This window comes from Candoia aspera, chromosome 3 (assembly GCF_035149785.1).
Source record: "Candoia aspera isolate rCanAsp1 chromosome 3, rCanAsp1.hap2, whole genome shotgun sequence".
In the NCBI taxonomy this organism is placed as follows: domain Eukaryota; kingdom Metazoa; phylum Chordata; class Lepidosauria; order Squamata; family Boidae; genus Candoia; species Candoia aspera.
In genome coordinates, this window is record NC_086155.1 from 207,492,427 (window position 1) to 207,513,710 (window position 21,284).

Consider the following 21,284-nt stretch of genomic DNA (forward strand, 5'->3'; position numbering starts at 1 on the left):
CCCACCCAGGCTCACGTCGGGGCGGTGGAACTTGGAGCGTGGCAGTCTTGCTTCTCGGGGCAAAATGGGCATTGGGAGAACAGTAATTCTGCACCATCCAATCCCTGCTAGCTAAGATGAGCCCCCGTGGCTATAGGCCGTCTGCCTCTAGTACCAGACACCGGAGACGAGCTGCGGCCATCTTGCCTGCCTGGTTTGTGAATTTTTTCTGGAGGTGTCTGGCTGGGCAGTGTTGGATGTTAGGCTGGATGGACGGAGCACTTGCTTCTCAAGTTCTTTGGAAAATGAGCCTGCAAGGTAGCCTCATCCTGCCAGTATCAGCAGGCCAAAAGAATTCCGGAGGGCCCACCACACTTGCCTAAAGGTTGCCCTGTGGAGGAATGGCTTGGGTGGGGAGTCCACCAAGGCCCAGCCAGCCAAGATGGTTTGGGGTGGGGTGGGGTGGGGTGGCCTGTCCTTGGGAAGAATGGTGCAGTTCTCCTCAGCCCACCTCAGAGAAAAGGGGGGTGCAGCTCCTAGCATGGGAAGGAAAGGGGGTAAGAGCACAAAGCGTCCCATGTTGGCTTCAAGACAGTGTGTGCAGGACCCACCCTCGGGGAAGAGAACTCCGGAGACCGACAGGTCAACCACAAAATTCTTGGTAGATGTTGTCACTTCCATCCGCTCTGTCATGCTCAGTCTCCTGTTGAGGATTGAGGATAATTATTATATTCCCTCCTCTTCAGGGTCGTCCTCAGGACGTCGGTGAGGAAATCCATGCTGAGCATTTTGAACACTCTAAAAAGCTCCAGATCAGTGCTAAATCCTGGCTTGTTGGTTTGTTTTAGGATCAAAAGTGCAGCTAGTTTGCATCACTCCTCCAACCTGTGCTTAGACATGGGGAAACCGTCCCATTTCTGTTGACGGGTTCCAGAAAAAGTTCCTCTGCAACAGAATGTTTGGAAGATCCTGTCCTAGAGCCCATTGAGAGTAGCAGGGCATGGAGTTTCTTCCCAACTTGGTGCCAGCTGCTTTCTTCTGGGGGCAGTTGGAAACTCTCCTCTTGGGATGCCCCAATTGCTGCAGGACCTCCATTCCCAGAGCTGCACAGGATGGCAGTTTATCTGGCTTGGCATGCTGCACAGGGTGGCGGTTGGAATTCTGGTCACTGAGGGACAATATGCCCGGTTTGGGACTGTGAGGCCACCAAGGCTCTCCTTTGGTGCCAGAATGCCCTCCTCTGCTTGAAAGCTGGTGGGCAGGGCTACCGCCCTGAACCTCCAAAACACAAGGGCTTATGGTGGTCAACAGGATGGGAGCCCAGAATCTACAGAGCTGCTCCAGCCATCTGCACGAAAAGGGATAAAAGAACCCGATTCTCTGGCCAAGTAGTGATACGCTGTAACAGAAAGACTCTTGTGTGCTTCCTAGATGTGCCTGTTTAGTTCCATTAAAGTTTCAGAGAAGGGCTTGGGCCTGTCTTGCTTTAGGCAAGGAGGATCTCCTCCACCTTTGACCTTAGGGAGAGCTGTGGCCTCAGAAGAGAAGGGGTCAGGCAAGAGAGAGAATTGTTTGGCCTGATGATGTCTCATCCCCTCCCAAAGGTGTGTTAGGGCCAGAGGACCAAGATGTGCAATGGATCCCTACCCTCCCTCCCTCCCTCCCTTCCCATAATAGGCCACCAATATGTGTGGTCCTTTGATGTTCAGTTTTCATCCTCGAGGGCTGCAAGCAGGATCCAACCAAGCTTTGTGAACTGGATGGCAGAGTAGCTGCTGGCTTGTTCTCACAATCTAACTGGACCTTCGTGAGCCATAGAATTCGAGGGGGTAACAGGCAAGAAGGTAGTTGAGTTTCTGCCAGTTAGTAGAACTTCCCAGGACCACAAGAGGAAGGAGCCAGGGGCCTGCACATCTCCAGGGAGGGAAAGACATCTCTAACAGATAGAGCGATACTTTTCATTCCGGACCCCAAAACTCATCCTTTGTTAATGCAAGAACAATGGAGGGAAATGTCCACCAACATACCATGTTAGGTGAAGATGATAGCGGGAAGGAAGGATTCTTCCCAAGGTTCAGACTATGCTGCATATCCTGAACCAAAGAGAGGCAGTTCAACAAGCCAAATTCCCTGCAGTAAAGATGCTAAGGGTGCAAGTCTGTCTTACCAGGGTTCCTCGACCCTGGCAACTCTAAGCTGTGCGGACTTCAAAGCTGGCTGGGGAATTCTGGGAGTTGAAGTCTGCACAGCTTAGAGTTGCCAGGGTTGAGGAACCCTGGTCTTAGAGTCAAGTTGGAAGGTTCATTAGAGGTGAACTAGTCCAGCCCTAAGAGCCAGTTTGGTGCAGTGATGAAGGCACCAGGCTAGAAACCAGGAGACCGAGAGTTCTAGTCCTGTCTGAGGCACGAGGCCAGCTGGGTGACCTTGGGCCAATCACACACACAGCCCAGGGAAGGAGGCAATGGCAAATCGCTTCCCAAAAACCTTGCCAAGGGACTTGTCCAGGCCATCTCTGAGAATCGCACACAATTGAATGGATTAAAAAAAAAAAGTCTAGTTCTCAGTGCAGGATCCTCTGTCACATTTCTGGCAGATGGCCCTCCAACCCCTGGAGATCTCCAGTGAAGAGAAGCTCACCCTGCCTTGTCAACTTTGCAGTAAAGATTTTACTCCCAAATAAGCAGAGAAGTGCAGCACCAACTGTGTAGCATCTGGGCACTGGCTCTCCAGAAAAAAAACATTACATTGTGTGCGTACAGGACCCCTTTTATCACCATGATGTGCATTTGTCTCCCAAACTGCAGATAATCTGCATTCACTGTTACCTGTTTGTAGCAATTGAAGGCATTGGCTTGTTTATCGAACTTCTTTCAAGGTTTCAGTGTGAAAATGAGTTTATAGCTTCATGTAACTTAATAAGCCATCCTGTTTTATGCATCTGTTTTCTGCATTAGGTGCTAGTTGAGTTCAGTCTTTGCCTCGGGGTGGGGTGAGAGTGGAATATCAAAGCAAAAAGATAATCTGATATGAATTAGGTTGCTGACCGTCAATCAAACCTTTGCTAAGAATTGGGGTTCATTCTTGCTGCTTGAAGGCATGACTGCAAGTAGTTGTTGAAATGCTGGCAACCAGATATCCATATGCTAAGCAGTTTTGTATGTTTTTCCTGTCAGTGGTCCTTGAAGAAATTCCCAGTGAATTTTGACTATTACAAATAGAAGAATTTGCGGTTCCCCTCTCCCCCAATGTCTTGATTTCTTTTTCACATTTGGCATTTGTGGAACTTACAAGACCTGAGGCAATCCCCCCAGGTGGATGGTGGTATGGATTTGTATGCTTGCTTTTGTGGGTTCCCCAACCAGATGTTTGAATGGATACACTGCAGGTAAGATTACACTCCTTCAAACTCAGTGTTTGTGAAGATTCTTGGTCCCGGTGACTGCAAGCCATCAGCAGCGTGGTCTTTTAAGAGCCATTTCTGTGCTTTTCTGCATTTTATTTAACAGCAACAGTGCTGGTTTGACTCAAGGCTTGACTTTAGAGCATCTTGGAAAATGCTCTGTAGCAATAAAAAGTGTGCCTCAAGCGTGCGCCATGTTTCTGTCTTTCTCCACAGCGTGAGACCAGCAGGCTTCCATCTGATGTCTGGCCTTGGGTGAGGGCAGAGTGCTCCAGGCTGCTTCCTTTTTAACTCAAGGCCACTCCCAGATCCACGTCACAGAAAGCCAGGTCAGAGCACTCTGCACCTATGGAAGGCAAGACACAAAGCCGCCAATGGGAGGGACTGGGAAGCCAATGCAGGACTTGGAAGGGAATGAAAAACGGAAGGCTTTCTCTGGAGCCCTAGGTGGAACCTGTATTGTATGTTATGGGGTTGAAAATACCTGAGGAAAATCTGAGGATTGTGTCTCTGAAAGCAGAGGTTACAGTAAAAAAGGAAAGTTCTTGTCAATTCAATTATTTGGGGAAACAGCGTCTGCTGCAGGAAAGAGACCCAGAAGATTAGGTGCATGTACTAAGATTGCTCTCAAATGAAGAAGACATCATTCAGGGAGGAACTCTGTATTCATGGGGAGAGGCCTAGGTTGAATCTCTGACCCCTACAGATGACACAAATCTTGGGTAATGTAAGTTAGAGCGCCACAAACCAAAGCACAAAGCCAGGGACCACTTGATCCAAGAGACCATTGGCTTTGAACACAAGAACTTCAAGCATCAGATTCAAGGTCACCTCACAGGGTGCCCATATTCATCTTTTATTCACACAACATGGAGTTGCATCTACATTTCCATGCTTCGTAATTACAAGAGTTAGTCAGGCGTTACCCAGTAGGTTGCCCCCCTAAATTGTTTTGGAGGCCAGCAGCATCCCAGAAGGTCCAGCAGCGAGCAGTCCCCAGCTTCCTTTGCTGCTGGCCCAATGCCAGAGGCGATTGTCGAAGAAAGCATACAGGAATTGGGTGGGGATTGGAGGCTTAAGCGGAGGGAGGGATGGGAAGAGAAATTCAAAAGGCAAATGGATCGGCTCATCCACATCAAAGATACGTGCCCAAGTCAAGTTAAATTCTCAGTGTAGAGCGGTGTTTCTTAACCTCAGCAACTTTTAAGAGTTAAATCTTAAAAGTTGCTAAGGTTGGGAGACACTAATTTAGAGTTGCACTTGCTGGATTTTGTGTGCAAATGTTGAAAGGGAAAAAACTTGCAGAGGAGAAATGTTGATGACAGCTTTCATAGTTACACTCTTTCTCCCCTGGAACTTTTTCTTTTTTCCCCTGGACCAACGTTGCAAAGTAGCTTTGGGGGGAAAATGGAATTTGAACTAAATGAAGTTGTGAAGGAAACAAGCGGAATGCAAGGCATGGCCCACTATTGTTCGACCCGAAGACCGATTCAACAAGTTTCGGCTTTTATTTTCCTGGTTTCTTCTGGGCATCGTTTTACAGTATAGACGCCATTTCTCATTGCTGCTGCTACCTTGTCATGGAGCTAATCAGGCAGTGATTGCGGCATACCTTCCTTTCAGTGCAAAGCTACAGACCGAATGCAAGGTTTAGGGGGCATGGGAAAAAACCGGCAGGTGTCAGTGCTCTGCTGACTTGGTCACTTGAAAAAAACAAGTGTTAATTTAATGTGGATTAAATGAGGGGCTGAAAGGACTTCCATGACATCTAAGAGGGAGGAGGGACAATAAGATTGTAATTATCTGTTGAAAAGGTCAGAAGTCATTCATATATTCAGGGTTTTTTTTCTCTTTATTTCTTGCACTTTCCTTTTTTCCTTTTGATTTAGCTTTTATTCTATGGAAAAATTCTTAATAAATATAAATTAAAAGAAAAAACTGAACCGTGTTTGCTGGAGTGGGTGGTCAGGGCCAGCTTTCCACCAGCTGCCTGTGGCTAATATCAGCAAGGTTTTTCTACATCCAAAAGGTGGTATGAAGAGGCTATCAAGAGCGCATGAGCATCCTTGGGGCAAGTAAGCTGCACTGTTTGCTATCCATGGGACCAATCTCAGCTGGGCTAGCAAGGCCGTGAGAAGGCACCAGCCGCATCACATTAAAGCTGCTCCTTCAAACTCTTTTTTTTCCTTTTGATTTTGCACCTCTCCTTACAGCAAGAATCAAAATGCTGCCCAATGCTAATTTTTTCCCCTGGTTTTCTAAAAATGATTCATACTTATTAAAAGTTTAGTCAGTCTCAAGACTAAAGAGAGGTTAAGGATATCGATTTACTAAAGCCAACAGTTTTTGGTACTGGAACAATATAGGTAACTTTTTTTTTTAAACTTCACCTAACAGAGACATGGGGGGGGGGGGGGGGGGGGCTAAAGAAAGGAAGCCAACATGGCTACAACAGGTTGATCCAACCCAACCAATTTCCATTGTGTGCTGCATGTGCAATGCATGGGGCAAAAGGGCTGGCGCTTTGGCTGTGTGGCCACCATCTTGACTTTTATGACTTTCCTTGTGGATGCCCCATCACTTAACTGTCCTGACCTAGGCGATCTACAGAAATTGTTTATTGCTCTTTTCTCCACTCTACCAGCTTCCCCAACGCAGTGCGCAGTGGCCACGGGATTTTCAGCTGGGAGGCACCAGACTGGGGCAAGCACAGAGTTCAGTGGGAAATAGTCCCAGCTGCACGTGTTGGAGCTTGATGCCTTTAGGGCTGTGTCGTAAGCCCTACCGAAACTTTCCATACATCTAGAGAAGTAAATGTGTATTTGTTTATATAGAGATACACACACGTGCACACGCACAATTTAATGTTTCCCAGAGAGATTTACGAAATCTGACTCACAAGGGCTCAAATGGAAAAGAAGGAATGAGAAGCAGAGCGTTGTCCAAAAAGTAACTCACTGCAGGGGCCTAATCTATTTAAAAACTCCCTTCTCAGACACCCCAAAGGGCAGGATCAGAATTAGCGGATTGAAGCTGCAGGGAAGCCGATTCACGTTAGGTGCTGTCAGCTGGTAGACTGAACCATCTCCTGAAGTCTCCCTCCATGAGAGGTCTTGAAACAGATGCTGGGCCTGTTTCCTGGGATCCTGCATCAAGCAGGAGGGCGTTGGACTAGATGAGCTCTGAGGTTCCTTCCAATTCGAGGAGTCTTTGCATTAGACAGGGTACGTTCCTTTTGAACCTCAAGCACAACGGAAGCATTGTGACTGAGATGGGGCAATGCACTCAGCCTCCCAAGCTGGACACCGCCAAAGCCCGCTCTCTTGCTATTCTTCACGCTTTTGCATCACTGGTGGGTTTCAGTCTGCTGCAGATCAAACCTATGTCCTTCAACTAATCCTCAGTAATAAAATCTGGAGTTAGGCCTGAATTAAGGAACCAGGGGATGCATTATCCTGCCTTGGAGCAGACATGTTGCAATGAACAAAGTGGAACCAAATCAGACATGCGGTTGGTGGGTGTCCGCCAGTGTTCCTAGCAGGCCTGCGCAGGGCACAAGGACGTTCTGAGACTAATTCAACCCTGGCTGCGGAGTGCCCTTTGGGGCTCCCTGCAGGTCATCTCTCCTGAAGGCAGTTCTCTGCCACAACCACGGAGGTGCCCCCTCCTCCTCTGCTCAGACATCTCTGCCCCTCCCCTCCCTCTTGCAAAGGGGCAGCGGAGGGCACCCCACACTGCCCCTTCCTGGCACCTCTGCAAAAACGCTTCAGACGGAGCCTCCGGGCCGACAGAGGCACGCCAAAGGCCACATCTCAAGTCATGTTGGGTGCAAGCCGGATTCTCACCGCTGCTTCCACTTGTGAGCTGCCTCTTCCGTGCTGTTTTCTGCGTCATCCCAGAGCCAGTTCTTGCAACGAAGGATCCCCAAGACGGGGCTGGACCAGATGACCTCTTTGGTTTCTTCCAAGTGGACGACCCTAGAGGACTTTCCGCTCTTGTCCAGCTCCTCTGATTGCAAACGGGAACATCCTTCCATGCTGCGAAATGACTCACAAAACTGTTATATCCCAGCCTTTGAAGGGATCAGCAATGCCTGTGCACAGGAGCGGCTCCAAGCCAGTTTCCCAGCCTCTGGAAAACACACCTGCCTCTCTTTTCCCACCCATCCAGTCTGCCTCTCCTCTGGCTAATTCCTGACATTTTTCTACAGGTTTCTCGGGTATGAAGAATCAGGCTGGGTAGATTTGCCTCTGAAGTGAAGGATGCAAATCTTGGTGAACTGCAAAGTCAGCTTTAAAAATTATGGTGGCAGACGAGTCACTCTCCCCGTTTCCCAAACCAAACCCAAATAAAACCACACTCCCTGACCGTTTGCTGGGATGCCCCCATTCTGAAGACCACTTGACCCTCCTCCATGACAAGGAACCTGGATTAGATTGCAGTTCTGAAGGGAAAGAAAAGGGCTGACTAACATTAAGGCACTGGATGGTGTTCTTTCTGAGCTTTGTGGCAGTGCAAGTGTTCCCTGTCCACCGGAAGAAAGATCCCTGGTGTGCAAAAGGCTTACTCTAAAGTAGGTGGGGAAGGAGCTTTCCTGCTGTAGCTTAGGGCACCACTGCCTTCCTACGCTAGAAGGAAAATTATGCCCTGCCGAGCCTTGTTCTGCCTCTTGTGACGGTGATATTTTAGTCCAGTGTTTCTCAATCTTGGAACTTTAAGATGGGTGGACTTCAACTCCCAGAATTCCCCAGCCAGCATGGCTGGCTGGGGAATTCTGGGAGCTGAAGTCCACCCATCTTAAAGTTGCCAAGGTTGAGAAACCCTTAGTCTTTAATGCAGGGTAAGGGAAATAAAGCACTTGATGGAGTTCCCTGGTCATTTTCCTAGCGCTGAGCATCACAATGACGGGAAAAGCCACCACCAATCCTCCTTCTGAACACGGGGTGTGATGAGGCCAGGCAAAGCAACTGTAGGTGGGTGTTGTGAACAGGGGGTTTAGCCTCTTGTCAAGTTGCCAGCTAGGAGGTCCCAGTTGCTCTGCTCCTGTTAGCAATTGATTGGACTATTTCTAAGCATGGGCCCAGCTCTCCTGTGGACATCTGCTACACCGTCTCCTGTAGACTGGCTGAGGATTTTGCTTCAATCACCCCTTAAGGTTTCATCAGTTCTCTCGATCTTCTTATTGAGTAAGTGAGCAGATGCCCACACAGAAGCCAGGGGCCTGGTCCCTCCCCCAGCCCCAGCTGGTCAACGGCCAGGACTGGACAGAAGAGGCTTGCCAGGAGGAGCTGGGCAGATCCCAGCCCCAACTGCAACAGCAACCACATTGCCGAGAAAGCACTGAAGTCTGTTCATACAGCAGGAGGGGTCCAGGAGATGGGGAACAGCTGAAGAGGTTTAACCTACCACAGCTGGTGGCTGGGGATGAGACAAAGGTGAAGCCATGAAGTCCTGTTGTGTAAAAAAGCTATCAGGGCAGGAGGATGTGAAGATGCACCCTTAGACTCAGTTCACACAACAAATGGTTGGCTTGTGCGTAGCTTAATCTGTTGTGTAAACCCAGCAAGCTGTCTCTAAACCACAGTTTAGGGTTTGTGCTGTGCAAAGGCAGCCAATTATCATTCAGTCAAGAAGCCAACCATGATTAGACCAACCATGGCCTAGTACTTGTGTGAGCGCTCAAAACCGAAGAATGATTTTGCTTCGATTACCCTTAAAGCCTTTCTTGGTTGGTTCTCCAGACTCAGAAGGCTGGAAGTGAGAACGTGATTGGGAGCTGCTGGGATTACACACGAGGATGGACCAGGATAGGAAGCGGGAAGAAGGTCTGGGAGGCACCTGACGAGGAGCAATAACTTGAGGTCAGTGAAAAGTGGCATCCCATTTCCAGGGGCAAATGGACTCACAACGGAAGCAGGTGCCCCAAAACTGCCATCAGCACCTCTCTCCTGGCTGGCCTTTGAGGGCCTGCAGGAGGAGGAAATGCATGATTCCAACATAGGGTCAGTGCATTTCCTGGCAAGGAAGCAACGTTAAATTTAGCCCCCCGAAGTAATTAGCTAGAAAAATGTGTGTGTGTGTTAATCCAAGCAACTTGGCAGGGATGGACAGGAGGAAGGATCAGCCACAGGTGACGGAAGGACAGATCTTCCCGTAGGAGATCTGAGCGGGAAAGAGGTACTGCCTGGATTACTAGACCATGCCTGTTTCCTTCATTTGTCTGCCACGGGAAAGAAAAATCTCACCTACAGCCATGCCCCCAACGCTTCTTCTCTGAAAGAAGGCCAGACCTCTTAGGAGACAGGCTCTGCGTTTAACCCTTTAATCTTCATCAGAAAGCCCCACCCCCAAGAGAAGGAATAAATATATTTCCGGGGGAGGCAAAACCGATGGAGCGCAACAACAAAATAAATAACAGAAAGAGCATTCTTTGCGCACACAAATAAAAGAGTTTGGCATGAAGATATTTACAACTCTGAACTCAATTCCCTGGTCAGCCAATAGATGGCCCCCGTTTTTCATTATGCCTTTATAATCGAGCTCCCGAGACTGAACCCCCTTCCCCTGGGTTGGGACTGCGATTCCCATACTCCCCAGCCAGGATGCTGGGAGGTGCAATTCCAACACTGCCGGAGGTGGATGCCAGATTGGGAAAAATCTCTGCATCAGTGTTGCTCAACCTTGGCAGCTTGAAGATGGGTGGGCTTCAACAGCACGGCTGGCTGGGGAATTCTGGGAGTTGAAGTCCACCCATCTTCAAGTTGCCAAGGTTGAGAAATGCTGCTCTCTATTATAAATTCCCCCCGAGAAGGGCAGAAACTGTGCCTGTTGTTAAAACGAGGCTGTTCCCCATATACATTGCAAACTCCAGAAAACTCATGGCCAGGCCCTGACTCAAAGGGCTGTTTGTCTAGCATCTTCCTGACCCACCCACCAAAGAAAATCCCTCTTAGATTTCCAAGCAGCTGTAAAAAGAGGCAAGTTTCCTTTCTGGTTACGAAAAAAAGGAAGCTTGCCCCTGGCCAGAGCCTTTCTGGAATTATCCTGCAAAGACGACGACTGCCAGGAGAAGAGGGACCAGCCCTTTGCAGACTGGGCTTGGAAGCTTTGATTCTCCTCTCTTTCTGCACTGCTGCGTCGTCGTCTTTTTCTCACCAACGCTTAGTGCAAACAAAGCAGGGATCCCCCAGACAAAAGGTCTTTGGGGAACCTGAGCTGCTAGGCTGGGAAGAGGCCTTGCATCCTGGCAGTATGGAAGGAGTTGGGGGTCCCTCTTGGGTATTATGCAGGTTGGAAGACTGGTGGCCCTGGTTCTCCCATTTGAGGCTCCATCGGGACCCCAGTTGGCCGTGGTTGTAGAGCCCCAACACTGATGGCAAAGGACGCCCTCACCAAGCCCTGCATGCCAGCCACTCAGCCTGACCTTCTTCTGAGCTGGACCTGAGGTGCGGAAAGCAGCGCGCCCACGGGCTGACTTCTGCCAGAGGCACTGTGCGACTCCCATGGTTTCTGGGTGGTTAAGGGAGCTGAGGGCCACCCCAGAGAACGGACACCGGGCCGAGGGTGGTGGGCTCGAGTTGCCCAGATAGGTCTGCGCCTCTTCCGTGCTTCTTCCTGCACGGGGACAGGATTTAGGAGCACATGCTCTGCAGCTGCAACAATCCCAGGAACAGTCTCAGTAGTTCCTTTATAAGAAGGACGGTGTGGGTGGGAGGGCTCTGCTTGGCTGGCACGAAAGGCACTTTCCCTGGAGAGTCACCCCAGGCTGCACCAAGAGCCGCTCAGCACTCAAGGGTGGCCGGGATCGGCCAATGGCCCCGCCGAGTGCTCTGGCGTCCCTTCTCTGGACGTCCGGAGGGACGCTGGGAAGCACAGAAGCCACGGGGAGCCATGCGTAGCATAGCAGGGCTGAGGTGGCCCCACCGTGGCCCACACTGCCCAAGAACCGGGGGGGCCCTCACTGCAGCTGCCCATCCGGCCCGCGGACCTTCTCAGCCCCTGCCCCGGCCAACACGGGCCTGAGGCGCTGCAGGAGGCAGGCGGGCACGAGGGCCGGAGCAAGGGGGCCGTCGGGGAGGCTGGTCCCAGGACAGGAGCCCTGCCGGGTGCCCGGGCGCTCCTCCCCTGCCCCAGAGACAGCTCCCAAACGCTGCCAGGGGATGGGGGAGCAAAGGGCCAGCTAACTCCCCGTTCTGATCTTCTTCCGCCTCAGGAAAATGCAATGGGCATTTTGGCTCCGCTTGCTGAAAAGAAATCGGATTTCCACCGGTGGACTGTGGGAAATAAACGGGAAAGGCCAGGGGTCCCTCCTTTTGCGCAGGTTGAAAAGGGAGCCCCGGCAGTCTCCCGCACTCGCAGAGCACATGAACCTGCTCAGAGATTGCTTGGAAAAAGCACTCCCACCCCACCCCCTGCCTCCAAATGCCTTTCTTTCTCCCTTAAGGATGTGGAAGATGGGACAAGCATTCAGGGCAGAGGAAACTTCATGGGAAAGTTCATTTTCACCCCTCCTGCTGGCCTCCTCCCTTTTCTGGCCTAAGGAAGAGAACTTGGCACCTTCCTTTGGAAAGGGATCTGGGATCCTGGTGGAGAACGCCCCAGGCCCAGCCAAAGCCTCATCACGTAAGGTCTCACAAGGAACAGCTGTGGCCAGGCCCTCCCCTGAACCCAAGCACGGCCCATCTTCTACAATGTACCGAGTGCAAGAAGGGGTGTTGGAGGCGGTGTGGGCAAGGAAGAGCAACTCCAGGATCCGGGGCCCACCCTCCTTGCTGCCATGACTCAGCGGGGAGCTGTGAGGCTCAAGGAGGGCCCGGTCCCTTTTGCACCCACGCCCCTCACTTGGAAAGAGGTGAGGAAAGCACTCTGCTCTTGCATCACAGCGTGCCAAACTCTGCCAGCCAAGGAAAACAAGGGGACCGGAACAAAACTCCTCCCGGCAGTCCAGCTCCCGCTTCAATGATGGCATCACCAGGCCATTTGTTGGGCCCTGGGAGAGGAAGATGGGGGGCACATGGCTTGGCCCCCTTTGGCAGTGACTGTGCTGCAACAAGGAAGGGAAAAGGAAGGGGCTGTTCCAAAAACTAGCCCAGCCTCACCGACCGACCAGCTCGTGCCTTCCTGATGTGCCACCCCCTCTGGGTTCCCCACAGTGAATCTGATGGCCCCCCTCCTCCTCAGGAGCATCCAGACTAACTGACTTCCTGGGAGGCACGTTCGGGTTCCCTGCAACGCCAGTCCTGGCAATCCGCATCCTACAACACTCATTCCCTCCCACCGCTCCGGCTGGTCTGAAAAGGATTCAGCTACCATCTTGGACATTTGCCCCTGCTTACCAACTCGAACATTCCCTCAGCTGCCCAAACCAGGTGGTGAGCCCCCACTTCCACAGAACAGACTTAATGGGGGGGGGGCAGACCTCCCGGCCTTTCTACCTTTGCTCACAGTTCCCCCGAATGGTGCCAGGCTGTCCGTTAAGGCAAGCTCTCCTGATGAAGTCCTGGCTGGGAGGTCTCCACAAGGGGGCTGCTCAGGGGCAGCCTCATTTGGTCCACAGCAGATGCCCCAAGGGGCTCCTGGGCCAAGCAGATGCCCAAGTTGGCACAGCCGAGATGGCAAGGTCAGTGTCCTGCAGCTCTCTCTTCAGGTGCTTAACAAGGTGGTTTCTTCTGCTGCATCAAAAATGGTTCTCCCCGACTGACTTTGGGATGCGGGAGGAGATCTGGGGCAACGGGTGTCCAACTCCGTTCCGATCCTGTTGGCACTGGGGCTATAGCACTCCCTCCATGAAGCCTGTGTCCAGGTGCTGGATTAGCACCCGGATGAAGGACATTTCCTTTCGGGTGTTTTCAAAAATAATCCGTGGGTCGTCCGACTGGCAGCGCAGGCAGTTGGGAGCCATCACCATGGCAAGGTTGTTGACGTCCATCTTGGTGACTGCCACATTGCCCGGCTGCACAAACACCTGACAGGAGGGGAGACGGGAAGGGGCGTTACTCTGTTGGCCACAACTCACCAGCTGAGAAAGCGTCACCTAAGAACACTGAGATGCATGGCGTGGAGAAGGTTCGCCTCCCTCTTTGGTAGAGCTAGAACCCAACAGAGGCATCTAGGGATGCTGAAGGCAGATCCAGGGCAGCCCAAAGAAAAAGACCATCATGTAGTGTCGTCGTGTCTTATAGGATCAGACCAAGATTGCCCAGAAGGTGCTACGTGGCCCTGTCTTAGGCCTCTGGACAGAGGAGTGCCCTTCTCACACGCTCCTTTGCCTGGTGCCTGCTGGGAAACTTGCACCCTAAACAGCTACCTTCCCATAGAAGACGGCACACTGGTGGTCATGATACCATGTCACCATGAGAGGGCAGCCACTGACCTTCCAAATTCAAATTCAAATCCAAATCCAAATCACCACCACAAAATAATAAAAATGGGCCAAATCTCAAGAGAGGGATGAATTAATTTGTGTTTTCATATGATATCTCCCGACCTGATATTTTTACATTTTCAAAATCATTTTCTGATTTGTTCATTTCTAAGTCGGGCACCGGTGATGATTGCCTGAAATCTTGCGAAGGTGCTTTTCCTCTGGTAAGGCTGAGAATGTGTATGGTTCTGCCTCTCTCCCTTTAAACCTGCAGCTCAAGCACCACCTTCCTTGCCCATCTCTGTGAAGCCAAAAATTGGCCCCTCTCCCTCTCCCTCTCCCCTTCCCCACCCCTGGGCCTTTTTTCCCTGCTGGGGAGAAAAGGAACTCCTCCCTGTTGCCCAGGAACCCTTCAAAGGGTCGATGTTCCTCAGGGAGAAGGCAGTACATCTCCTTCTGAAAATGACACACACACACCCCTATTGCAGGGCGGGGAGAAGAACTATTTGGGGTCTTCCTGTTCTGAGGGGCAAAGGGTGGTGGGGATGTCCAGTCTAGGAGTTCAGCTTCCCAAGGCATCCTTCCTGTAGGGCCCCACGTGCCCCAGCCGAGCGCACACTGTGTAGGTGGAGAAAGCGGGACCCCCCTCCTTCCCCCCGTGATGTGTTAGCAGGAGGGGTGCTGTTGATCGTGCTGCTGCTCGCTTCGTTCTAGGTGTGCGTTCTCAGGCCACGCGTGGTCGAAGGGAGAAGCCCCACCCCCCGCGAGCTGGGCTCTGAAGCTGCCTGACCTGGAGGAAACGGATGAGGTAGCAAAGCACCATCTTGTTGATCCTGGGCAGGGAGTGGACCACAGCGATCGCAGCTTCTGGGTTCTCGTAGTGTGTGATGCACTGTTCGTAAAAATCGTGGGGAATCAGAGGCTCCTCCAGTTCCCGATACCAGAGCTTCAGCAAGGAGGCTGCAGGGAGGAAGGAGAGGAATTGGAAAGGCCCCGGAAGAGGAAGGGGGATCTTCCAGCGGGATTCAGCTTCTGACTTCACTGAAGACAGCTCTCTGATTTTCACATCTCCTTCGCTCCCTCCCGAGGGTCATCCCCATAAAATGCCTCTCCTGCCAGCTATCAGACACGAAGGGTCTGGTTCACCTCTCTTTAACTGAGTATTCATAACCACGGGGACTGTGTTGTGTGAACCCCCTAACTTAGTACTGGGGCAGGAGAGGGGCAGTCTGAACACAAAACTGCCAAGGCAACTGCGAAGCAACCCACCCTCTCCCAGCCAGCTGTGTGGGAGAACCCCATTCCAGTCAGCGATAGGACAGTGACCAGCCCTGCCCAGCCAGCCCTACAAGGAAAAAAATTGAAATTAACAATATTTCCCACCCAAATCACCTGCAGAGTATATTCAATTGCCCTAGGGACTAAATAAGAGGGCCATGCCTTATTGTATCTTTTAGCCTTCTAGTTTATAAGCCAAAAGAACAAAAAATGCCCCCATTATTCAAGTGAAGCAAAACCCAAAACTGGTTTCTCCATCACTGCCCAGGGAGAGGCCCACAGATCAGGGCAGATCCAGCAGGAGGAGAAATAACAGGATGTCCTGCAGAGAATGCCTTTCCACAGCTGTGACCCTCACCAGGAACATGGGGATCTTCCAAGCCAGTGGGGATTTTCCACTGATCAACCTGCAGTTTGAGGGCGTTGACTTCATCAATGTCTCCAGGAACTCTGCAGAACAGAAGAAAGGAATTCCTCAAAGAAATAAGGTTAACACATTTGGCCAATGTCTAACTTCTCCCAGCAAGGAAGACATCCCAGCCGGTCTTCTTCACACCCTGTGTCCTAAGGCCAACAGAGAGGTGAGCTTCACTGCATTATATACTAGTCAAAGCTACATTTTGTATTTCAAGGGAAGCCCCCACTGGCCCCCCTTGGAGGTTCTCTTGAAATAGCATCTCTGAGGAGACACAATTCTTTGGGGCTTAGAGAGAAAGTGGTCAAGTTCCATTTCTTTGTGTCTCATGACTAATGAAGAAGTGGCACGTTTACCTAGGACATAAAAATTATGATAGGCAAAATGCTTACATGACAACCCAGAAAGAACGTATTTGAGTGGCTAAAAAAATACTAGCCTTCATTTCATTTTCTTCTTCGCATTATATCATTCATATAATACAAATGGCCCAAGTTCTTGGTCCACTAAGTAGCATGTCCACCACCATTCACCACCCTTTGATTGATTGATTGATTGATTGATTGATTTCTTACAGTTTAAGGCCACCTGACTCCAAAACAATTCTGAGCAGCTTACAATTTTAAAAGGATAGATAATGTAAAAGGAAAAACATGAGCACCCAGAAAGACCCACACGAATAACCATTGAAAAATTGCCAGGGCTCCACACTCTGAACCCCAAGAATGAGAACGTATTTGAAGGTGGGAGCTGTACATACTCTGATCTGATGCTGTTCCAGATCTACTCAGGTTCTCAGTGACAGGAAATTTTAACTTGTGTGAACAAACAAGTGATGGTAGTTCTAACTCGAGAGAGAACACTTTGAGATTCACCTCAAATTTCAAATCTCTCCCAGAATTCAGGAATTCAGAATTACCTATCATTTTCCCCCAAAGTGACATTAGTGCTTCTTTAAAAAACAACATCCAGGCTTTGTTTGAGTTTCATACATGAATTACATCTTTTTTTTTCCTTGCATATTAATATTGTACACCATTTCATTTGCTCATGGATTAAACCAGCCCCCAAGCTGATTCACCTGCAAGCACAATCTGTTTGGGATTTTGCATTGCAAGTTAATCTCTAAAGCAATGTTTCCCATCTTGGCAACTTTAATTCCCCATGCTGGCTGGGGAATTCTGGGAGTTGAAGTCCACACAGCTTAAAGTTGCCAAGGCTGAGAAATACTGCTCCAAAGGGATAAATACTTATGCAGCAGTAAACTCTACAGAGAAAAAGGAACGTATGAACTGAAAGCAATTTTCAGTATTCTCTGTGTTATGCAGGAAGGTAAACATGATAAAATGCAAGACCCCGACAATAACAATGGAAGGAAATGTGGAACATATACTTCTGGACCCAGAGTGAGTGTATGTTCTTGTTCCCTTCAATAATGGGTGAACAATCACATGGGGCACACACAGACAGTGGTTAACTCTCTTTTTGTCGTTCTCCACACCATTTTCAAACTGCCAGTTCTTTTCCCCAACAACAGGACCTATCCCATATTGACAGGTTAGAGCAAGTTCAGAGGAGATGATTTACAGGGACTTGAGGACATGCCCAAGAGGATTTGCTGAAGAAGGTGGGATGTTCAGTCTGGAGAAAAGACGACGGAGGGAAGATACCATATCTGGGAATCTAGAGAGAAGGGAAGATGGCCAGGAACTATTTTCCATGGCCACAGAAACCAGTGATAATGGGTGTCAGTTGCAGCTAAGTTGTCTAAATATAAGCTAGAACTTCCAGATAGTAAGATCTAAGTGGATGGCGGTCATGGGTTCTCCATCTCTGGAGGTTTTAATGAAGGGGCTGGGTAGCCATTCCACAGATGGTTTACTTGGCTTTCCTGCACCCTGCAGAGTCTTGTGGTCCCTTTCAACTCCACTGTTAATTTATTCCTTGTTGTCCAACTAAGAAAGCTCATTTGCTAACACACCTGCAAAGCCAGGCCTGCTTTCTCTCTGCTTTTCATTCCTTCTGTCTCTTTTTTCAAGACCAGGTCCTTGCTCCAGTTTCTCATAGCCTTTTCCTTCAGTTCCACCCCCACCCCCATCACCCCAGGGGATTTCCCAGTATCCCAGCACTTCTGCTCCTCAATCTGTCCAATCTGACTTTTTCCTAGCTCCTTCACTGTATTCAAAACAGATCAAGAATCGTCAGAACAAGCATCACGTCCTGCTTGCCATAACCCTGATTTCTCCCCAAGCTTAAGAATGTAGTATAAACACTACCCCAGCCCATCCTTCCAACTGCAATGCCTCCATCGTTCCATAGCGCTCACTGAACTTGAGGAGCCCCTCAGATGGAGGAAGTGCAGCCCCTCAAGGTGTCAATTACCTGAAGATGCCTTCGGTCTGGTCTCCATTGAGTGCCAGGACTTCTTCTGATAGCCTGGTCTGCACCCACGGGAGCTGGCGGTCTGGGTACCTCTCCTTCTGCATGTTCATGATTTCCTGCAGGGAGCTTCCAAACATGGAAGGGTTGAAGACGGCATTCTTGGCATGGCGAATCTCTTCGATGTTTGGCTTCTTCAGGCCCTACGGGAAGGAATGCATTTGGTACAAGCAAAGCGTTAACCGGATGTCACAAGGCTTGGCCGGAATGGCTTCCCAAGGGGCTGGAGCAGTCACTAGCACCATCACCGCCAACATTCCCGCAAGGAGCGTATGAGCTAGATTTCCACAGTGAGAGAACCAACAATGGAAAGAGCGATCAGGCTGTGTGTAGGGAAAAAAAGCATTTATGTGTGAACTTAGGTTGGGGCTCTGGTCAATCCAGGAAAAGGTTCATTTTCTGCACTTTTCTCCACTTCTGCAGAAGCCATCCCTAAGTGTGGTAGCCAGAACTGCAAACAGCATCTGGATGCAGTAGCGCCACAGAAATTATGTAAAAGCAGAGTCTTAAATGTTTTGGGTTCCAATTCATTTCCCAGTGACAGGGGCCTACCTGGCATTTTGACAAACCGACAGGGACTGCAGACATCTTTAGTATCCATGTTCAGGAAAGTGGATCTCAAGGACAGACTTAAACCATGGTGTTCACAGCCAACTTTTAATCACATTTCATCTCTTTGACCTCAGAATCCAGGAGCGTGCAAAGAACTGTCTGCTGCAATCCAGCTGTTGGCCACAAAGAGGCAGCCTGACTCTAGCAGGTAGGCAGGAAGAGATGACCAAAGGCCTATGAAGATGGTGAACGGGCAGCTTTCCACAAGGACAGGGGGAGCCCCTTCACACAAGAATGGCGTATTGTCCTTCACGGCAACTTTGATGGAAGACGGCTGAGCCGGCCACTGGCTGGGAAGCAGCCCATGACACAGAGGGCACCCCCCTCGCCAGGAAGTCATCAGCTCAGATGACCTGAAGGTAAGGGTGGAGGAAGAGCTGGAGGAGGTGGAAACTCTGCAGAAGAGGGGAAGGTAGTTTAAGAAAATGAAAGCGCTGCCAATCCTCGCGCTGGACTGAGACTGTGCAATTCCAGAAGCCAGAGTGTTCTGTGTTGGCTCTGCTCTCCCACTGGTCCTTTGCCCCTCCTCTTGCCAGGACTTTTGCTGTCGCTGGGACTAGACTATCTTTCAGACAGACCTTGGTGCCCAGGCCTCATCTGCCTGTATAACTGGAAGGAACGCCCACCTCCACGGCTGTGGGAACTGGCTGGACTGCAGAGGACCATTGTCTTTGCTTCTCCGTGCCAGGTGTAGGAGAAGAGCACCAAACTAGGCAACTGCTCCCTGGGACTTGCCCCCTCCCCTAGTTGGGGAGAACAAACATGAGCCTGGTCATGGCATGGAGAAAAGCTACCGATGCCCTGCTCATCCTGGCAGCCTCCAGACCCTTCAAAGAACAGAAGAGTCTGCTCTTGTTCTCTGTCCCTCATGCTTGAAGCTGAGGGGGTGAAGTCTACCCAAGGGAGCAAGCTGGGACACAGGAGTCCCCGTTCTCACACTCTCCTCTTCATGCACGCACCCAGGGCAAGCTTATGGGCCTCCCTGCTTTAAAATTTCATCCTTTTCCATTATTAATGCAGAAAAGACTAGCCTCCTCTGACTTTCTGCCAGTGCTTGTTGCAAGAACCCCACCTACCCTCCCGGTTTCGAATTCTGCAGAAGACCGCCACTCCTGATTCTCTGCATGCAAGACACAATTGGTTTTCTTAAAACATTTTCAGCTGCAATGGACTGCAGGGATATATCGCCTCTGTGTGGGTGTTTAAGAGACAGACAGACAGACAGGTCTGCGAACTGATCCTTGCAAGAAACATGGTCTTGTCCAGATCAGGCATATTTCAAACCCTGAAATCCAGTCCTTGCAGCCAGAAACAATTTCGTCTCCCCCAGATTCACTTTGGGCCTTTACAGCCCGGAGATCTGCAAACGCTCTTGAGACATCCAACCTTAAGTTGCAGGGACAACGAAGATGGATTGACCACGATGAGGGTCTTCAACAGTTGGGGGCAATTTTTACGTTTCATGACCCTTTCCAATGGCTTCACAGGTGTTAAGTAACAAGGGGGACAAGATGACCATTGCAGGATCCTCTGAAACAATTCCCAAGAGGCTGAGCAGAATTCTCCTGCTGCCCCAAAATGTAGGAATAAAACCAAAGTGGTCCCCCTCCATGTCTAGCCCCCTCAAATGCTTCAACAGAATATTGGGGCCAGCCTTATCAGAAGCTCCTGAGAGGTCCAATATTTGCAAGATGCATTCTCAAGCCACTGATACCCCCCCCGATAGCTTTCTCAGCCTGGTTTCTGGAATGCTTCTAAGTGGAAATGCCAGGGTTGCACCTGGGACCTCTGACCTCCAACACCCTGGCTCTACCCTGAGTTGAACCCTACTTCTACAGCTGGAATGCAAAATTCGCTGAATCAGACCCAAAAGTCCCATCAGATGTGCCCAGGAAACCCACAACCAGGGCAAGAAAATGCATTTCTGAAGGTGCACCTGAGATTCCGTATCACATTGATATACATATCTTTGGAGTGGTTTGGCCCACTTTTCATCACAAGGTTTCAAAGCAGTAAGCAGGAGGCCTCAAAACCCAAATCTATCATGCTGTAGAATGATCTATTCATAAAACAGCATTGCAATCAAAATCAATCATAGGCTTAGAACTATAGGTAGTCCTTGCATAACAACCACAATTAGGATCAGAATTTCAGTTGCTAAGCAAAGTGGTCATTAAGTGAATCTGACCTGATTTTACTATTTTTGGTGGTCGTTAAGCAAATCATCATGGGCAGTAAACAACCCAAGTGGTTGTTAAGTGAATCATGCAGTTCCCCATTGATTTGGCTTGCCAGAAGCCAGCTGGGAAGGTTGAAAATGGTAATCATGTGACCACAGGATGCTGGGAGAGTCATAAATGTGAACCGGTTGCCAAGCACCCAAATCGTGATCATGTGACCACAGGGATGCTATGACAGTTGTGAGGACCAGTTGTAAGCTGGTTTTTTCAGCACTGTCTTAAGTCTGAACCATCACTAAACAAATGGTTGTTAAGTGAGGACTACCTGTAGTAACAGCCTCAGTACTTGTTCAGGTTATGTGGGAGGGTCTTCCAAGGAGGAAGCACCCCCCCACACACACAGGGTCACAACTGGGGGGGGGGGCAAACGGGGCATGTGCCCCAGGTGCCATGCTGTGGGGGGCACCAAAATGGGTGCAGAATCCATGTTTGCCCCAGGTGACACAGACTCTAGTTGTGGGCCTGCCCCACCCCCCCCACCCCATGCACCTCCAGTAGAAGAAGCTGAAGAAAACTTCTGCTGAAGATTTAAAGGACTAAGAAGCTGGTAATGGAAGG

The 21,284-nt window shown here is 50.1% G+C and overlaps 2 protein-coding genes across 2 annotated transcripts in view; both read right to left on the reverse strand.

Moving 5' to 3' along the window:
- LOC134494511 (lymphocyte antigen 6E-like) overlaps positions 1 to 11,212 on the reverse strand; it is a 256,021-nt gene extending 244,809 nt beyond the window's left edge. Inside the window, exon 1 of the mRNA XM_063299726.1 lies at positions 11,209 to 11,212. The gene's annotated coding sequence lies outside the window, so the exon portion shown is untranslated. The remainder of the gene's footprint in view (positions 1 to 11,208) is intronic.
- Positions 11,213 to 12,066: 854 nt separating this feature from the next.
- ARHGAP39 (Rho GTPase activating protein 39) overlaps positions 12,067 to 21,284 on the reverse strand; it is a 129,149-nt gene continuing 119,931 nt past the window's right edge. The window contains exons 8-11 of the mRNA XM_063299725.1: positions 17,818 to 18,017; positions 15,379 to 15,470; positions 14,533 to 14,702; positions 12,067 to 13,343 (exon numbers count right to left, since the gene is read on the reverse strand). Of these exons, the coding sequence (XP_063155795.1) occupies positions 13,149 to 13,343; positions 14,533 to 14,702; positions 15,379 to 15,470; positions 17,818 to 18,017 (657 nt within the window). The 3' untranslated portion in view covers positions 12,067 to 13,148. The remainder of the gene's footprint in view (positions 13,344 to 14,532; positions 14,703 to 15,378; positions 15,471 to 17,817; positions 18,018 to 21,284) is intronic.